The 21,146-nt window shown below is 35.4% G+C and overlaps 1 protein-coding gene across 7 annotated transcripts in view; it reads right to left on the reverse strand.

Annotated features, from left to right (window-relative positions):
• The window catches only part of ATRX (ATRX chromatin remodeler), a 242,595-nt gene that overhangs the window by 21,263 nt on the left and 200,186 nt on the right, over positions 1 to 21,146 (reverse strand). For all 7 annotated transcript variants that reach the window (XM_059909868.1, XM_059909864.1, XM_059909863.1 and 4 more), the window contains 2 exons: positions 18,068 to 18,245; positions 16,224 to 16,418 (listed from right to left, as the gene is read on the reverse strand). In XM_059909868.1, coding sequence (XP_059765851.1) covers positions 16,224 to 16,418; positions 18,068 to 18,245 — 373 coding nt within the window. The remainder of the gene's footprint in view (positions 1 to 16,223; positions 16,419 to 18,067; positions 18,246 to 21,146) is intronic.

Here is a 21,146-nt window from a genome sequence, read left to right on the forward strand (position 1 = left end):
TAGAGAAAGAAGAATAAAAAAAACCCCAAAGTTAGCAGAAGGAAGGAAATTATAAAGTCAGATCACAAACTAAAAATAAATGAAGGAAACGATAGCAAAGATCAATAAAACTAAAAACTGGTTCTTTGAGAATATAAACAAAATTGACAAACCATTAGACAGACTCATCAAGAAAAAAAGGGAGACGACTCAAATCAATAGAATTAGAAATGGAAAAGGAGAAGTCACAACAGACGATGCAGAAATAACAAAGGATCATGAGAGATTACTACAAGCAACTATATGCCAATAAAATGGACAACCTGGAAGAAACGGACAAATTCTTAGAAAAGCAGAACCTTCCAAGACTGAACCAGGAAGAAATAGAAAATATAAACAGACCAATCACAAGCACTGAAATTGAGACTGTGATTAAAAATCCTCCAACAAACAAAAGCCCAGGACCAGAAGGCTTCACGGGTGAATTCTACCAAACATTTAGAAAAGAGCTAACCCCTATCCTTCTCAAACTCTTCCAAAATATAGCAGAGGGAGGAACACTCCCACACTCATTCTACGAGGCCACCATCACCCTGATACCAAAACCAGACAAAGATGTCACAAAGAAAGAAAACTACAGGCCAATATCACTGATGAACATAGATGCAAAAATCTTCAACAAAATACTAGCAAATGGAATCCAACAGCACATTAAAAGGATCATACACCATGATCAAGTGGGGTTTAACCCCTAAGTGCAAGGATTCTTCAGTATACACAAATCAATCATTGTGATACACCATATTAACAAACTGAAGGATAAAAACCATATGATCATCTCAATAGATGCAGAAAAAGCTTTCGACAAAACTTCACACCCATTTATGATAAAAACTCTCCAGAAAGTAGGCATAGAGGGAACTTACTCAACATAATAAAGGCCATATATGACAAACCCTCAGCCAACATCGTCCTCAATGGTGAAAAACCGAAACCATTTCCTCTAAGATATGGAACAAGACAAGGTTGCCCACTCTCACCACTATTATTCAACATAGTTCTGGAAGTTTTAGCCATGGCAATTAGAGAAGAAAAAGAAATAAAAGAAATCCAAATCGGAAAAGAAGAAGTAGAGCTGTCACTGTTTGCAGATGACATGATACTACACATAGAGAAACCTAAAGATTCTCCCAGAAAACTAGTAGAGCTAATCAATGAATTTGGTAAAGTAGCAGGATACAAAATTAATGCACAAAAAATCTCCTGCATTCCTATACACTAATGATGAAAAATCTGAAAGAGAAATTAAGCAAACACTCCCATATACCACTGCAAGAAAAGAATAAAAAACCTAGGAATAAACCTACCTAAGGAGAAAAAAGACCTGCATGCAGAAAACTATAAGACACTGATGAAAGAAATTAAAGATGATACAAACAGATGGACAGATATACCATGTTCTTGGATTGGAAGAATCAATATTGTGAAAATGACTATACTACCCAAAGCAGTCTACAGATTCAATGCAACCCCTATCAAACTACCAATGGCATTTTTCACAGAACTACAACAAAAAATTTCACAATTTGTATGGAAACACAAAAAAATCCAAATAGTGAAAGCGATCTTGAGAAAGAAAAACGGAGCTGGAGGAATCAGGCTTCCTGACTTCAGACTACACTACAAAGCTACAGTAATCATGACAGTATGGTACTGGCACAAAAACAGGAATATAGATCAATGGAACAGGATAGAAAGCCCAGACGTAAACCCACGCACATACGGTCACCTTATTTTTGATAAAAGAGGCAAGAATATACAATGAAGAAAGACAGCCTCTTCAATAAATGGTGCTGGGAAAACTGGACAGCTACATGGAAAAGAATGAAATTAGAACATTCCCCAATACCATACACAAAAATAAACTCAAAATGGATTAAAGACCTAAATGTAATAAGGCAAGACAGTATAAAAGTCTTAGAGGTAAACATAGGCAGAACACTCTGTGACATATATCACAGCAAGATCCTTTTTGACCCACATCCTAGAGAAATGGAAATAAAACAAAAATAAACAAATGGGATGTAATGAACTTAAAAGCTTTTGCACAGCAAAGGAAACCATAAACAAGACGAAAAGACAACCCGCTGAATGGGAGAAAATATTTGCAAACGAAGCAACTGACAAAGGACTAATCTCCAAAATTTACAAGCAGCTCATGGAGCTCAATATCAAAAAAACAAACAACCCAATCCAAAAATGGGCAGAAGACCTAAACAGACATTTCTCCAAAGAAGATATACAGATTGCTAACAAACACATGAAAGGATGCTCAACATCATTAATCATTAGAGAAATGCAAATCAAAACTATAATGAGGTATCACCTCACACCCGTCAGAATGGCCATCATCAAAAAGATCTACAAACAATAAATGCTGGAAAGGGTGTGGAGAAAAGGGAACCCTCTTGCACTGTTGGTGGGAATGTAAATTGATACAGCCACTATGGTGAATAGTATGGAGGTTCCTCAAAAAACCAAAATAGAACTACCATACGACCCAGCAATCCCACTACTGGGCATATACCCTTAGAAAACTATAATTCAAAAAGAGTCATGTATCACAATGTTTATTGCAGCAATATTTACAATAGCCAGGAGATGGAAGCAATCTAGGTGTTCATTGACAGATGAATGGATAAAGACGATATGGCACATATATATAATGGAATATTACACAGCCATAAAAAGAAAGGAAACTGAGTTATTTGTAGTGAGGTGGAATGGCTAGAGACTGTCATACAGAGTGAAGTAAGTCAGAAAGAGAAAAATCAATACTGTATGCTAATATGGAATCTTAAAAAATATATATGGAATCTTAAAAAAAAATGGTTCTGAAGAACCTAGGGGCAGGACAGGAATAAAGACACAGACATAGAGAATGGATTTGAGGACACAGGGAGGGGGAAGGGTAAGCTGGGACGAAGTGAGAAAGTGGCATGGACTTATATACACTACCAAACGTAAAACAGATAGCTAGTGGGAAGCAGCCACATAGCACAGGGAGATCAGCTCGGTGCTTTGTGACCACCTAGAGGGGTGGGATAGGGACGGTGGGAGGGAGACACAAGAGGGAGGAGATATGGGGATATATGTATATGTATAGCTGATTCACTTTGTTATAAAGCAGAAACTAACACACCATTGTAAAGCAATTATACTCCAATAAAGATGTTTAAAATAAATAAATAAATAAAATAATAATGATAATAAAAAGAATATTTTTTTAAAAACGCTAAACTGAATGCATAAATGCATGGTGACACTGTTCTAAGAACTTCAAATGAAATATCAAATTTGTCATAATAACTGTATGAAGTACATACTATTTTTAACCCCCATGTTACTGATGAGATCTCTAAGATCGTGAATCAGCATGGGTTGCTGGTCCCCCCTCTGAAAATCAACCTGCAGAAAAAACTACAGAAGGGAAAAGGAAACATGAAGTCCAGGAACTTATAGACACACACGTGTGTGCGACATCACTGGGGTGACACAACGGGTATCATATGCCATCTGAAGCAGAGTTATGGAAAAAATAATTCAAGTTAGGCATGATAGGTGTACTTCAGGAAATAAGGGAAGACATTACCAATATGAAATTCAAATAAAAATTATCTTAAAAGTGTCAAAATGAAATATTTTGGATAAAAATAATCATTGAAATAAATAATGGATAGTATAAATAGCAGGAGAGGTACAGCTGAAGAATAACTTAGTGAGTTTGGAGATCAGACTGAGACACTTTCCCAGAAGATAGCAGGAAAGGATAAAGAAATAGGAAATGCAAAAAAAAGCTAAAAGATATGGAAGCTAAAAGCAGATGGGCAGGCATTCAGTAATAACAGTCTCAGAAGGAGATGAAAATAAAAATGGAGAGGATGAGATTTTTGAGGAGTAACGGACACCAATTTCTCAGAACAACAGATCAAGAAACTGAGGCAGAGAGAAGTAAAGTAACTTGATATGGTCAAGATTCAAACCCAGGTTGTCTTGTCTGAGTGCTCTTGCCCTTAACCACCATGCTATACTGACTCAGGACTGAAGATCAGTAAATTCAGCAACAAAGATAATTAAGGAGGACTGGAATCAGCTTTGCCACTCTAGGATTTTGCAGTAACTAAAAGATGAAATCTATACTCTCCAGTATTACACACCTTGATAACACTGCAAATGCCTTTCCATAAACTCACAGCACTGATTAAAAAGGAAGTGTGAAGAAGTAAAGGGAACCCTTGTGCACTGTTGGTGAAAATGTAAATTGGTGCAGCCACTATGGAGAACAGTATGGAGCTTCCTGAAAAAACTAAAAATAGAACTACCATACGACCCAGCAATCCCACTCCTGGGTATTTATCCAAAGGAAACTAAAACACCGACTCAAAAAGATATCTGTGAGATTGGGATTGACATGTATACACTGATGTGCATAAAATGGATGACTAATAAGAACCTGCTGTATAAAAAAATAAATAAAATAAAATTCAAATATTCAAAAAGAAAAAGATATCTGCACCTCTATGTTCAATGCAGCACTGTTTACAATAGTCAAGACATGGAAACAACCTAAGTGTCATCCATGGATGAATGGATAAAGAAAATGTGGTACATACAATGGAATATTACTGAACCATAAAAAAGGAAATACTGCCATTTGTAACATGGATGGATGGTGAGGGCTTATGCTAAGTGAAGTAAGTCATACTGAGAAAAACAAATATCATATGATCTCACTTATATGTGGAATATAAAAAAGCTGAAATTATAGAAACAGAGTAGAGTGATGGTTTCCAGGAGCTGGGGTGTGTGTGAGAGATGGAGAGATATTTGTCAAAGGGTACAAATTTCCAATTATAAGATGAGTAAGTTCTGGTGATATAACGTACAGGGTGTTGGCTATAGTTAATAATACTGTATTGTATATTTGAAAGTTGCTAAGAGAACAGATCTTAAAAGTTCTCATCAAAAAAAAAATTGTAACTATGTGTGGTGATGGATGTTAACTAGACATTGTGGTGATCATTTTGCAACATACACATATATCAAATCATTATGTTGTACATCTGAAACTAACAATGTTATATGTCAATTATATCTGAATGGAAAAAAGTTGGATATAAAAAGAAGAAAGTGTCAAGTCCTAGCAAAGGAGACTGCCTCATTTTACTATTTTCACAAGTTTATTCACATAACATATTAATGGCAGCACAGTAGATTGTAGTAGTTAAAGAGTATGGGGTCTGGAATCATTGCACTAAGATCAAATGCAGGTGACACCGCTTCTCTCTGTCATAATTTTATCACCTATAAAATAGAAATAAACTCTACCGGCTTTGTAAGGTGGCTATAAGGATTACATGATTCAATGCTAGTAAAGCCCTTAATACAGTACCTGGCTGCTGGGAAAACTGGACAGCTACATGTAAAAGAATGAGATTAGAACATTCTCTAACACCATGCACAAAAATAAACTCAGAATGGATTAAAGGCCTAAATGTAAGACTGGATACTATAAAACTCTTCGAGGAAAACATAGGCAGGACACTCTTTGACATACATCACAGCAATATCTTTTTGGATACGTCTCCTAGAGCAATGGAAATAAGAACAAAAATAAACAAATGGGACCTAATTAAACTTAAAAGCATTTGCATAGCAAAGGAAACCATAAATAAAACAAAAAGACAACGTACGGAATGGGAGAAAATATTTGCAAATGAAGCGACTGACAAGGGATTAATCTCCAAAATATACAAACAGCTCATACAGCTCAATATCGAAAAACCAAACAACCCAATCAAAAAATGGGCAGAAGACCTAAATAGAAACTTCTCCAAAGAAGACATACAGATGGCCAAAAAGCACATGAAAAGATGCTCAACATTGCTAATTATCAGAGAAATGGAAATGAAAACTACAATGAGGTGTCACCTCACACTGGTCAGAATGGCCATCATCAAAAAGTCTACAAATAATAAATGCTGGAGAGGGTGTGGAGAAAAAGGAAGCCTCCTACATTGTTGGTGGGAATATAAATTGGTATAACCACTATGAAGAACAGCATGGAGGTTCCTTAAAAAACTAAAAATAGAGCTACCACATGATCCTGCAGTCTCACTCCTAGGCATATATTCAGAGAAAACCATGGGCATATATCCAGAGAAAACCATAATTCAAAAAGATACATGCACCCCAACGTTCACTGCAGCACTATTTACAATAGCAAAGACACGGAAGCAACCTAAATATCCATCGACAGAAGAATGGATAAAGAAGATGTGACACACACACACACAGTGGAATTATTACTCAGTCACAAAAAGGAATGAAATAATGCCATTTGCAGCAACATGGATGGACCTAGAGATTATCATACTAAGTGAACTAAGCCAGGCAGAGAAAGACAAATACCATATGATATCACTTATATGTGGAATCTAAAAAAAAAAAAAAATGATACAAATGAACTTACTTACAAAACAGAAAGAAACTCACGGACTTAGAAAACAAACTTATGGTTATCAAAGGGGAAACGGGGGGAGGGGGGAGGGATAATTTATGACATTGGGATTAACATATACACACAACTATATATAAAATAGATAACCAACAAGGACCTACTGTATATCACAGGGAACTATACTCAATATTTTATAATAACCTATAAGGGAAAAGAATCTGAAAAGGAATATATAATACATATAAGACTTATGGAAAAAACCGAAGGAACATTTTTGCCAATCCAATATATTTACATATATCTGAATCATTGTTCTGTACACCTGAAACTAACACAATATTGTAAATCAACTATACTTCAATAAAAATAAATAAAATCTCCGAAATGCACTCAAATACACACATTTCAGAACCATGTGCCTGTTTTTCTTCTCATAGCATTGGTAACTGTCACCCTCTATATTTTATGTATTTACCTTATCGCCTGTCTCTCCCCACCCCCACTGCAATGGAAGCTTCACAAGAGCAGGGATTTTTGTCTGCTTTATACATTGCTGTAGCCCCAGGATCTTGAACAGTCACTGGCACACAATAGGTACAGAATACATTTTTGTGAAGTGAATGAATGTCGGTTTCCCCCCTCCCTCCCTCCTCTTCCTCTTATCCTATGAATACAGTGTTTGAACTCTGTTTTCACCCCCTTCTTTTTTCATAATTTCCAAGAGCTAGGAATAACTTTCAGGATCTTTAAGACAGATTAAATGTCACACACACCCACCTTCTGCCTAATTCCTTAAAACTCCAACCCAGGTCCAGGCATAAAATAGTCACCAGCTTGCTTCACATCCTTGTTTGGAATTAAGGAAACATAAATTAATTTGTTCTCACTTTCAACTAAATTAAGGGCAGAAGTCGCAGGTCCAGAAACACTGCCTCTGATTTGGTAGCGTGAGGACTTTTTCCTTAGTGGGTAGGAGGGGAAGGAATGCCTCTTAAAAATGCCAGCAGTCAGATAAAAATACCTTTGTCTTTGGTGATTTATGTAAAAATTGTGTTCAATCTATGTCCAAAATTTCCATGTTTAATTGACTTTGGAAGCAATAATAAAAGTCAAATTTTTATTAAAAAAAATACAGTACCTAGCATAAAAAGCACTCAAACGTTAGCTACTGTTCATTATTCTTCTTAATTCAAAGATTTAGCTGATAATAATTAGAAAGGCGAATCATACTCCTATATACCTTGTACTCACAGCAGCAGTAGAGCTTGTTAAAAATACAGATTCCCAGGGCCCACATCAAGAAATTGATTCAGTAGGTCTTGGATGAAGCCAGGAATCTGCATTTTTATCAAGCTGTCAGGCGAATATTAATGCAGGTTAGTCCAAGGCATGTCAACCATTGCCTTAGCTTGCAATTTTAGGACAAAAATTTATTTGTTCATTGTCACTTTTATTGACTATTTGCTATGTGCTAGGTATTATACCAGGAGCTGGGGATACAGTGATGAAGATATATTAATACAAACCCTGCCCGCATAGGCTAGTAAGATGCATATAACCTAGAGAGAACAGATACATCTTTGGATTTGTATATAAAACCAAAAAGTTTCTACTACTTAATTCATTTATTCAATGAGCATTTACTAAATATAAACCTGGTATTTTCAATTTCAGAATTTCCATGATCCATAGTAGTAGTTATTTCTAGTGCTTCAAAAGGAGACACATTTCCTTAAGTCTACCCCCAATTGCCTCCACTCCCCCAGCCCCTCTCCACCCCCGCAATGGAATCTCACATTCCACCCCCAACTCTGCCAGCAAGACAATTCATTTGTGTTGATGTTTCCATTAGCAGTGATTTGTAAAACAGTTTTCCTGAGTTAGGGAGGTTGCCATTTAGGGCCATCATTGGTACCATGACCTCTTTAGCCCAAATGTTCTCCCTAAAATACTTGTTGACTTTGGCTCCTTAGTTTTTCCTGTGTTATAAGGTGATACAATCAAAGTTAAGATACAAAACAACACTGTTAAAAATCATGTCAGTCTATTAACATGTATTTATTTTGTAGTTTGTGAAAGGTACTAGAAGCAACCCTTCAGTTTTAAAAATTACTACACTGGTATCACAGCCGTCTGTGAGGCAGACAATTCCTTTAAAGTTTTATGTATCATTTAAGGGGGAAAAATCCTTGAATGTTAGAAAAAGTAACAGTTTGTAGTCAAATGCATGCTAACATCATTGGAAGTGATTATCAATGTCTAGTAATTAAATATTATCATATTCCCTCTTCTTGATTATAATTGATCTCTAAGGGAGTTAAAGCCTCAAATACCTATCTCTTCTGCAGCCTAGCTGGGATTACTGCCTCTGGCCTCTAAATGTTTTTAGTCTTCTACTGATCTGTCATATGTCAAGCTAAACCTTCTAAGGATCAGGACCTCATATGACTCCTCTGAAATTCCACAAACTTAAGTCTATACTGGTTTCAGAGAAATGAACCAAGTATAATGACAATCTTAATGACGATTATGGAAACAAAAACAGCAGCTAACATTTGAGCACTTACTATGTGCTAGGCAGTGTGCTCTACATGGATTATCTCTTCTGTGAGGTAGGTACTACTCTTTTCTTATCTTCTTTAGGGAAGTGGGGCTTGGAAAGCTTATGTGGCTTGCCTAAAATTACACCCAAAAAAGGGTGATTGGCAGGTTACTTGCAAAAGGGACAGGGCTTAAACCATTTGCTCTTTTTACTGGGCATCAACCATCTCAGCAAATACTGAATAGGAGACTTTTACAACCTACAAAGAAATGGTAGAATTAAAACAATTTTTCTAGAGTTTAGCATGATTTCTGGTGGTCTGTTCTTATTCAGATGAATAATAATCATTTTTATGCCAGTGAATACAAATATAGAAACAATACTAAAACTTGTTATAGTAAATAATAAATGTACTAAACTTGTGATAAAAGAGGCAGAGAAGTAGGAGATAATGACATCAAACCTCATATATGCTTCAATTATGAGCATAGCTCCTTAGAGGTACATGTCAACAAAAATTGGGTTCATGTGCCACCATGTGGTTAATATGCTATAGGTTACTAATACTTGCCCTACAATTAAATGGGTCCTTTCGAACCTTTATTCTCAAAGGTAAATGCATGCAACTTCCTGAAATAGGCTGATTAGCTATTTTATACTTCACATCAAATTATTTTAATGGAGTATATTTCTCTCTAGTGTTAAGAATGACAAAGGTAAAACCTTATACTACCATCTGCTGGCTAATAAAACTGCACAATAACATCTCTGTTCAGTAAACTATGCTATGAGGTATTAAAACTTGAATGAAGGACTAAAGACAAAGGGAGAAAATTGTACACAACATCAGGGTAGAGGAAGTAAAGCCTCACTTTAGGTACTTTAATTTAAATCCCCATTTTGTTTTCCCTATAATTATCAACATGCAGTCCATATTTAAAAAGACATAGGTAGTAAATGCTGGAAAAGGGAAGTGCAAAAAGAATTTCTATGCCAGATTTACTGACTTTTGTTTTCCTACTAAAGGGTACAGAGCTTAGGCTGTATACCCACTGAAGCATATTACGAAACATGACCTTGACCAAGATTTTTATCTCTGATATCTATATAATTCATAAGTTTATTACCAGAAGAGGTACTTTCCCCTAACATAATTTACATAAATGTTAACAGAGGTCAGATATTACTTTAATATTAAAAAAACAAACAGTTAAGAATCAGTCAACAAATCTTTATCACTAGAAACTTGTGTTAAAGTATTTATCAGTTTAGGTCATGTTGAAGTTTCAAAATGTCTGAGGAACATTATTACCCTGAACAACTGAAGAAATGCATAGACACTTGGTAGACATGATACAGGAGACCCTAAAATCAATATATTTTAAAATATGGTTCCACAGAACTACAGGACCATTATATTTCAAAAAGGAAAAAGCAACAGCACGAACAACAGCAAGAAACCAATGAGGGGATATAACAGAATATAATTCATGGGGTGGGGTGATGAATAGAGCTAAGATAGCTGATTGAATATAGAACTGAAGACATGAATTAAAGCTCCAATTCTCTTCCTTTTACATACCTGCTTCATTTCAATTTTACTGCTTGCAAAAGTAAGTCAAATTCTAACACCGATTTTCAATGATATATGGATCAATATGGAACAATAAAAATACAGTTAAATATCACTATAAAGGTGACTAAAAAGGCCATATAAAAGTGTTAACACTGCTTTATTCACTATGGATGAAAGAAAAGGAGCAAATACAGTTCTTGCCTTTAAAGAACTTCAGAGATAAAAAGACAAGAAAAAGTCAAGTGGTTAATAAACTGAGATAGTAAATCTAATTAGAAAGTGAAGAAGTAAAAGAAAGTAAACAAGAACAGAAATACGGAAGAGGAGTTATATAATAATGACTTTAAGAGGAAGTGATGAGGCAGAAAGAGATAATAATCACATATCAAGTAAGTTGAAAATGAACACTTTTTCAAAGGACAAAGAAAAGTTAACTCAAAAAGGCATGCAACTTAATCATTATTTAGACAATAGCAAGTTAAGGGGGAAGTGAAAATGTACCATTTTTAGCAGCCTTTCATCTTAAAAAATATGTATAAAAGGGCAGGTGTTTGCAATTGTACTATAACATAGTAGGAACCAACTTTGAAATGTCTTTAAATAAGAGCAGGTTCAAACACCAAGAAATCCTTCACTGCAAATATAAAAAACACCTACTTGTACCCATTTCAGAGAGAACTAATTTTCAAAATCCCATTAAAGGAAATGAAAATCAAATACTATTGGGCAAAGTTAAATGAAATTCTAAATACAAGCCCAGGGAACAAAATTAACATTTACTGAGTACCTACATCATGCCTGGTACTTCTCTATCCCCATTGCTACCACCTTACTTCAGGCCTGCATTACCTCTCTCATGCGGATCATTTTAATAGCATACTAACAAGTATCTTATCCATTTTCTTTTCTCCAATCCATCCTGCACACTGACACCGAAAGTGATTTTTCTAAAATGAAAATTTGATGTTGGTCTTTTGTTTAAAATCATTAAATAGATCCTACAGCCTGTAACACAATGTCCAAACTCTCTAACTTCTACGATCTGATTCCCATCTACCTTTCCAGTCTTTCTCTCGCCTCTTCCCATGCCCACCCTTATACTCTACACCACTATCTCCTTACACTCCATTATTTATTTTTAACTACCTGAGGTTCCTAAAACTTGCAATGCTGTTTTATGCACGTGTTTCTTTTTTTCTGCTCCTCCCCTTGAAGGGCCTTCATCTTTTGCCCTCATAGCAATGAAAAGAGCTACCACGTCTATTTTCAACATCAGTTCAAGTCCTCCTAATGCCAGCTCCCCATCCCCAAATTTTCCAAGAAAGAACTGAATATTCCTTCCTGTACAGGGTGCCTGTACAGATTTCTATTACAGGACCCATAATTTTTATTGTTACGGTATGCTTATTTAGACTGTAGGCTCCTTGGGAGCAGGAACCTAGTCTTATTTATCAAAGTATCCTTACTAACCAGCACAATAATTGGCACATCACAGGTACCTGCAAAGTTTTTAACCAATTAATAAATAAATAAGCTTCATTATTTAGGTTAAAGGTTTTTCACTGCTTACCAAAAGGTATAGTCTATCATCAGTGATTGAGTTCCATCATTTATTTCCTTGAAATGTCTGTTTCACTCCACAATCATCACCCTATTATATGTCCTCATCCTGCATTTTAATGCCACACTAATTTTCCAAAAGCCCACATTCATCATAAAAGAGCCCCATTCATGAACTTACAGTGAATACTATTTTACATCCAAATGCCTCCATTTACCTTTAATGTCTCTCCAAAAGCTGGCTCTACCTTTACCTATCCAATTTCAACTCGTCATCTGGCCGATTTCTTCATCATACCTTGAGTCTGGTACATAAATTCTTACCTTTCCTTTCACCCAAACTGTTTCATCCTACATTCACACCTTATTCTTACCTAATCCAATTAAATACTAACCATCACTTATGGGCCAGTCTGATTTTTTCCATTAAAACTGTACCTGAATGCACCCCCCTCCATTTTTAACCATATGCTATAGCGAATACATTCAGTACCAGTCACTTCAGCACTTCATTCTTTTGTTTTTAAGAATGTTACTTTTTTCTCTCCAAGTGGACTATCATCTCCTTCAGGTAAATCTCATATACATCCTATTGTATTTCCTGTTAGATCCCAAACAATTCTTAGTTACTATGATAGTAAGCCATCATTATATGGTACAGTGTTTTTAAAACTTTTTAAAAGCTTTTTTAAAACTAAAAAAGTCCTCTTTTTAAATAAAATATTATGTTGCAGCCCAATACATAAAATCGATAAAAGGAGAGGGACTCTGATCGAAATGGGATGCAGAGCTTGGAGTGCTGCCCATCTGGCCTTCCCCTACTTGCTTAGCCACATGGTAGCCCCAGAGCACCTCTGCAAATCTCCTGAGGCTCTTTGGAATACAATTTGAAAACTACTGTGTTCAAGTTCTAGCTCTAACACTTACTGGCCATGTACCCTTGGGTAATCACAAACTCTCTAAGTTTCAATTTCCTGAGATAATGAGTATACATGAGAAAGGCCTTTGTAAACTTTAAAGCTTTCTATAAATTAGAGGAATTTACAACTTCACAAGCCGTGAGCTAAACTGGTTATATTACACAATCTTAACAATAGTTACATCACCCAATGGTACCAACTGTGAAAGCATTCTATATTTTAAAATCCACCTTTATTTAAAATAAAATAAAGCATTCTAAATATACAAGTCTGGGAATCCCAAGTCCTCTGCCTTGTTTCTTGTACTTAGAATTAACTTTCTAATCTCCATTTGGGGGCAATAACGTATAATGATTAAGAGGACATGCTTTCGAGTTGGGCAGACTTGGTTTGAAAGCCAGCTTTACCACTAATTAAGCTTGGATACGTTACATAAACTTCCCCAAGTCTTAATTTCCTCATCTCAAAAATGAGAACAGCACTATCAGCTTTTCAGTTGCTGCTAGATTAAGGAAAATGACCTGAACTAATAATTTAGCACAGAGTATGAAACCCAGTAAGAAATCAGTAAGTTAACTATTATTTTCCTCTTGGGAAGAGGTGTGGGAGAGTTGAAGCACTTTGCATTAAAGTAGCATTCAATATTCCTTTTCCTTTTTTTCGTGGGCAAAGGGTCATAGCACCAAAAACAAAATACAGTAAGTAAAGTCTATAAATGAAAACACATGACACCTTTGACAACTCAGAGTGCCAAGTTATAAAACAGATGGTTTCTTTCCAGATATCCTGTAACAATTAAATAGCATTTCTTTACTTCTGGATTTTTTAAATCTTCTTTAAAGCTTAGGCAATGTCTTGTTCTTCTTAATACACCTTCACAATACACTTCAAAGTCAGCAAATAATCAGTAAATGTTTATTAAATTAAACAGATTTCCTACAATCAGAAATTTACCATATAACAAATAACTTCAAAGCAACTATCTCTTTTCAACTTGGAATGGTAGCTTCCTATGAGAAATATTACTAATCATGGGCTATTTCTCATGAAAATTGAAGTTTAAAGTTAAGTTTAATTTTAGGAAAGAGGCTAATTAAATATAAAATCAGTCTCAATTTGAAAAAGGAAACTTAACTATCTTTAAAATTATAAACATAAATGTGTGCAAGTCTTTATAGAATACTCTTTGCCATACAAAATTAAGTACCTGATAGGAAAGGTGTTAGGGATATAAGAGTTAAATAAAACAAGGCAAGTATACACTATGCAGCTTTTTTTTTTTTTAAGTAGAGATATATGTACCAATATGGAAAGATGTTCAAGAAACATCTAGGTGAAAAGAGCAAGTTGTAAAAGAGTATGTATGGTATAAGCCCATTTGTGTTTGTCTGCTTTTAAAGATATACAAACAAATCTGTTTGTGCACAGAAAATTATCTGAAGACTATTCAAGACCCCTACTCACATTCTATAATAATATAATTAAGAAAGGAAGCCAAATCACTATCAATTTAGTATTTCGTAACATGGAAACTGAAATGACTCTTTTTTAAAAAGTATTATAAAAACGATAGATTTTAACCTTCATGTGGCCCTAAGCCATTATCAAAGATATTTGATAGAGACTGTCACAAAAACTCTTTCCTAAATGCTCTATCAGTAAACTTTAAATGGAAGAAAAGTTCATTGATTACAAAAACAAAATATTTGCTTATATAGACAAAGGACATTTAAAAAATTTTCCCAAATGCTAAATATTCATGTTACTTTAATTGACTTATATACATTGAAAAATAACTGGAGAAATCACTGATTTATATTAATGTTAGAAATATATTTATTTATATTAACTTTTTTTTTTAAACAGTAACATTAACCTCCTAAGGTTTTGTGGGTTTTTTTAAAATTTAATTTAATTTTATTTATTTATGGCTGTGTTGGGTCCTCGCCTCTGTGCGAGGGCCCTCTCTAGCTGCGGCAAGCGGGGGCCACTCCTCACCGCGGCGTGCAGGCCTCTCACCATCGCGGCCTCCCCCCCTGCGGAGCACAGGCTCCAGACGCACAGGCTCAGCAACTGTGGCTCACGGGCCCAGCCGCTCTGCGGCATGCGGGATCCCCCCAGACCAGGGCCCGAACCCGCGTCCCCTGCATTGGCAGGCAGACCCCCAACCACTGCGCCATCAGGGAAGCCCTACTTTTTGTTTTAATTAAATGTTCCAACCATATGAAGAACTAAGATACTGTTGAATTTTCTTTACAAATGACTGAAGTTTGGTAAAATGACACTGTAACCCAGTAGTTGCTTTCCCAATTCTCTTAACAGCTACATGGAACATTAAGTGCTTAAATTTGAAACCAAGACAACAGGAACAGCACGTCCCCCAATAATGCCCCCCAAAATGACGTTTTAGATAATTAGAATAGGTTTAAATATATAAACTCTTTATTTAGATCAGAGAACATACGGTTTTCTCGTATGTTCAGTAGGGTCAAAATGATATCTACCATATTAAATTTCTATATTAATATTAAATACTGTTTTCTTATCCAAGAACAATGGACCAGAAGACAGTTGTAGATACTATTCCTGTCTCTGCCACTTATTAGGTAAAAACTGGGTAAGTCATCGAATGCCTCTGACCCTAAGTTTCCCCATCTATAAAATGAGAGGACTTTTCACACTTGGAAATGTGGAAGTCCTACTTACTTTATGACAGTGAAAAATATCAAGTAGGAGACACTTTTATTTCCTGATTCTTAATTGCTATATGACAACAAAAAATGTTAAGGAAGAGACAATTAAACCTCATATATAATTATTAAAATTATGTATGCCCTCTACTAGAGATTATTAAAAGAGAACCATACTATTTCCTTTAAGGTTTCTACTCAGAAACCCTTTTCTGCAGGGCTGAATTTTTTATTTGGCATAAAATATGTGTTTCAGATTACACTATCTTTTGTGGTGTTACGTGGAGAATTGACCTCTCATTTAAATACAGTTTTATTCTCTTTGAAAAATTCTGAAATATAGCCTTAGTCAGATGAATAACTTTCATAGTAGGAATAAAATTTCCTTGGTCCATGTTAGTTTTTTTTTTTAAGCTAACAATTTAAAGATCTTTACCTTTGGCAGCATGGGAGTATCCCTTTTCTTCTTCTTTTCTGAATTAGGGTCATCTAACAAGTCTGGCTCAAAGGTATAAAGTTCAGTAAGCTCATTCATGGTAAAATGACGTTCAACTTGCTGTTGATCAACAACTCGAAAAGACAGTGACTGCTTAGTTACTTGCCGATCATAAATCTTATCTTCCATGGTTCCCTTTGTAAAAAAGAATGAACAATACACAAATAAATAAATTTTGTAAACATGAAACTTAATCACGAAGAAATATAGGTTATTGGTTACTACAAAATAGCAGAACTTCGTAGTAATATACTGCCATGAAGCAAGTTTTATGTACAATGCTGTTTAATTCATGAGAGATTTTTATGTTCAAAGTAGTTTACATTGACAGAAAAGAAAACTATATTACTGATAATCGTTCTAAATTTTTTCACCAATATGCATTCATCTGTTGCTTTAAATAATTCTGTACTTGGTGGAAGCAGGAGAGCAGTCAGATACCAAGGTAAACAGAATAAAAGAGTACATAAAATAAGATTTTAGGAGGTTACTGATGTAAGAATGCAAGAGAACAGTTTAATTCCTTTCCAATGGAATACAATAAGCTCTCAACAATCACTATAAACTGTCTTTATGTAATTTAAGTCTTACTTTCCATAACTTCAGGACAAAAAATTAATAACTAAAATGCCAATCTATTATATATTCAATATGGCATTCTGAACTAGAATGTAAAGGAACTCTTAATCTAAATAACAGGAAAGAGTCTACAGTGTAGTTTTCCAACTATATTATGTACTTTTATGTATGAGCAAGGATCTACCAATAAAACCCAATCTCTGGTTGAGAAGCCCAGATTTGGAGGCAGGTAGAGAGGGTAGCATCTGCTCCCAAAGAAGATGTACCAGTTAAAAGGGCAACTTGAGGGACTTCCCTGGTGGCGCAGTGGTTAAGAATCTGCCTGCCAATGCAGGGGACATGGGTTAGAGCCCTGGTCCGGGAAGATCCCACATGCCACGGAGCAACTAAGCCTGTGCGCCACAAATACTGAGCCTGCACTCTAGAGCCCATGAGCCACAACTACTGAGCCCACGTGCTGCAACTGCTGAAGCCCAGGCACCTAGAGCCCAGGCTCCACAACAAGAGAAGCTACAGCAATAAAAAGCCCATGCACCGCAATGAAGACCCAACGCAGCCAAAAATCAATCAATAAATAAATAAACTTAAAAAAAAAGGGTAACTTGATTCTATGAACCTGTATTACATTCAACTGCATCTAATTCTTTGATTTCATTTATTTTCCTTAAATTTCAGCTTCTGTTTTTTAATACCTGAGTTTATACGTGAAGGAAATTAGTTGAATAGTCTTGACTAGAAATATTAAATATTCCTTGTAATGATTCTTTGTTATTATAATACATTACCTGTTTCTTCCTATTTACCTACACTCTTCCAAACTAAGAGAACATCTGGTGACCAGTGAAAACAACGATCACTTGACCTTCACATCTATAAGCAAATTAGATTTAGTTATTGGCTTTTCTACTTATGCTAAGTAAGAGAATTATAAATGTTTAACTTTCTTGAACTAGCAAGAAAATGCTAAATCTGTATACACAGGCAAATCCATCTCAATCTGAGAAAGTTGACATTAGAGACCTGGACAAACTACAAAACAGAAAATCATCAGGGGCCAAAATTGGCTTATGCTGCTTTATGAATAGGAATGATGTTTTCAACTTTGTTTGCCTCTCTATAATGCAGATATGCCCTGAACTCCAAAAATATGATCAGTTTCACCCAATCTTTCAATATTAAAAAGAGAATGTAAATGATAAACCTACCTGAGCTAAGAACCTATATACATACACAGGTTTAGTTTGTCCAAAGCGATAAACTCTGAATATACTCTGGATGTCATAAGATGGATTCCAAGAAGCATCAAATATAATCACTCGATTAGCAGCTACCAGATTAATTCCAAGAGATCCTGCTTTGGTCGAAATGATAAACAATCGCCCTCTGAAAATGAAAATACAAAATAAATGTTTAGTAATGAGTGCTACACAGATATCTTATTTATATGACTTTTTTATTCTAAGGCAGTTTTTTGAACAATCAAGAGTTCAGACAATTCATTACTCACTCACTGAAAAACAGACATGTCTAAGGAGTCGGGTTGATGATTTACATGCACAAGAAGAATCTTACTGCGGTAAAACGAAATACTCTGATTTAGGAATAAAGATAAATATGGAAACCACATGTTTAAAATGTATTCAAGGTATTTATAGATTTCTCAGTAAATGTAGAAAACTTACATACAACTCAAAAAAATATATTGTGTTCAGTAGTGTTATGAGCACTAACTACATCAAAATGAAGGGCACTGCCCAAGGAGCTGAGTGACTGATATGCAATTACAATATAATGTAATAAATGTAAGAAGAGAAGTTAGATAGATGCTAGGTACTTAGGTAAGAAAAATAGGATCAAGTAGACAGAGGGCTCCAGGAAGAATGTATTCAAGAAAAAAAAAAAACTGATAGATTATCTGCTACGTTGGAACACAAGAATTTATATTTCTTGTTTTTTTAACATCTTTATTGGAATATAATTGTTTCACAAAGTTGTGTTAGTTGCTACTGTATAACAAAGTGAATCAGCTAAACGTACACATATATCTCCATATCCCCTCCCTCTTGTGTCTCCCTCCCACCCTCCCTATCCCACTCCTCTAGGTGGTCACAAAGCACCAAGTTGATCTCCTGGTGCTATACAGCTGCTTCCCACTAGCTATCTATTTTACATTTGGTAGTGTATATATGTCAATGCCACTCTCACTTCGTCTCAGCTTACCCTTTCCCCTCCCCATGTCCTCAAGTCCATTCTCTACATCTGCGTCTTTATTCCTGCCCTGTTACTAAGTTCATCAGTACCATTTTCTAGATTCCATATGTCTTAGCATACGGTATTTGTTTTTCTCTTTCTGACTTACTTCACTCTGTATGACAGACTCTAGATCAATCCACCTCATTATAAATAACTCTATTTTGTTTCTTTTTATGGCTGAGTAATATTCCATTATATACATGTGCCACATGTTCTTTATCCATTCATCTGTCGATAGGCACTTATGTTGCTTCCATGTCCTGGATACTGTAAACAGCGCTGCAATGAACATTGTGGTACATGACTCTTTTTGAATTATGGTTTTCTCAGGGTATATGCCCAGTAGTGGGATTGCTGGGTCATATGGTAGTTCTATTTTTAGTTTTTTAAGGAACCTCCATACTGTTCTCCATAGTGGCTGTATCAATTTACATTCCCACCAACAGTGCAAGAGGGTTCCCTTTTCTCCACACCCTCTCCAGCATTTATTGTTTCTAGACTTTTTGATGATGGCCATTCTGACCGGTGTGAGATGATACCTCATTGTAGTTTTGATTTGAATTTCTCTAATGATTAGTGATGTTGAGCATCCTTTCATGTGTTTGTTGGTCATCTGTATATCTTCTTTGGAGGAATGGCTATTTAGGTCTTCAGCCCATTTTTGGATTGGTTTGTTTGTTTTTTTGATATTGAGCTGCCTAAGCTGCTTGTAAATTCTGGAGATTAGTCCTTTGTCAGTTGCTTCATTTGAAAATATTTTCTCCAATTCTGAGGGTTCACTTTTTGTCTTGTTTATGGTTTCCTTTGCTATGCAAAGATTTTAAGTTTCATTAGGTCCCATTTGTTTATTTTCATTTTTATTTCCATGTCTCTAGGAGGTGGGTCAAAAAGGATCTTGCTGTGATTTATGTCATACAGTGTTCAGCCTATGTTTTCCCCTAAGAGTTTTATAGTGTCTGGCCTTACATTTAGCTCTTTAATCCACTGTGAGTTTAATTTTTGTGTACGGTGATAGGAAGTGTTCTAATTTCATTCTTTTACATGTAGCTGTCCAGTTTTCCCAAAACCACTTATTGAAGAGGCTGTCTTTTCTCCATTGTATATTCTGGCCTCCCTTATCAAAGATAAGGTGACCATATGTGCGTGGGTTTACCTCTGGGCTTTCTATCCTGTTCCATTGATATGTATGTCTGTTTTTGTGCCAGTACCATACTGTCGTGATTACTGTAGCTTTGTAGTACAGTCTGAAGTCAGGGAGCCTGATTCCTCCAGCTCCATGTTTCTTTCTCAAGATTGCTTTGGCTATTCGGTGTGTTTTGTGTTTCCATACAAATTGTGAAAGTTTTTGTTCTAGTTCTGTGAAAAATGCCATTGGTAGTCTGATAGGGATTGCACTGAATCTGTAGATTGCTTTGGATTATATAGTCATTTTCGCAATGTTGATTCTTCCAATCCAAGAATATGGTATATCTCTCCATCTGTTTGTATTGTCTTTACTTTCTTTCATCAGTGTCTTATAGTTTTCTGCTACAGGTCTTTTTTCTCCTTAGGTAGGTTTATTCCTAGGTATTTTATTCTTTTTTTTTTGCAGTGGTAAATGAGAATGTTTCCTTAATTTCACTTTGAGATTTTTCATCATCAATGTATAGGAATGTGAGAGATTTCTGTTCATTAATTTTGTATCCTGCTACTTTACCAAATTCGTTGATTAGCTCTAGTAGTTTTCTGGTAGCATCTTTAGGATTCTCTACATATAGTATCATGTCATCCGCAAACACTGACAGTTTTACTTCTTCTTTTCCGATTTGGATTCCTTTTATTTTTTTTCTTCTCTGATCGCTGTGGCTAAAGCTTCCAAAACTATACTGAAAAACAGTAGTGAAAGTGTGCAACCTTGTCCTGTTCCTGATCTTAGTGGAAATGGTTTCAGTTTTTCACCATTGAGAACGATATTGGTTCTGGGTCTGTCATACATGGCCTTTACTATGTTGAGGTAAGTTCCCTCTATGCCTACATTCTGGAGAGTTTTTA

This window comes from Balaenoptera ricei, chromosome X (genome assembly GCF_028023285.1).
Source record: "Balaenoptera ricei isolate mBalRic1 chromosome X, mBalRic1.hap2, whole genome shotgun sequence".
Classification (NCBI taxonomy): Eukaryota; Metazoa; Chordata; class Mammalia; order Artiodactyla; family Balaenopteridae; genus Balaenoptera; species Balaenoptera ricei.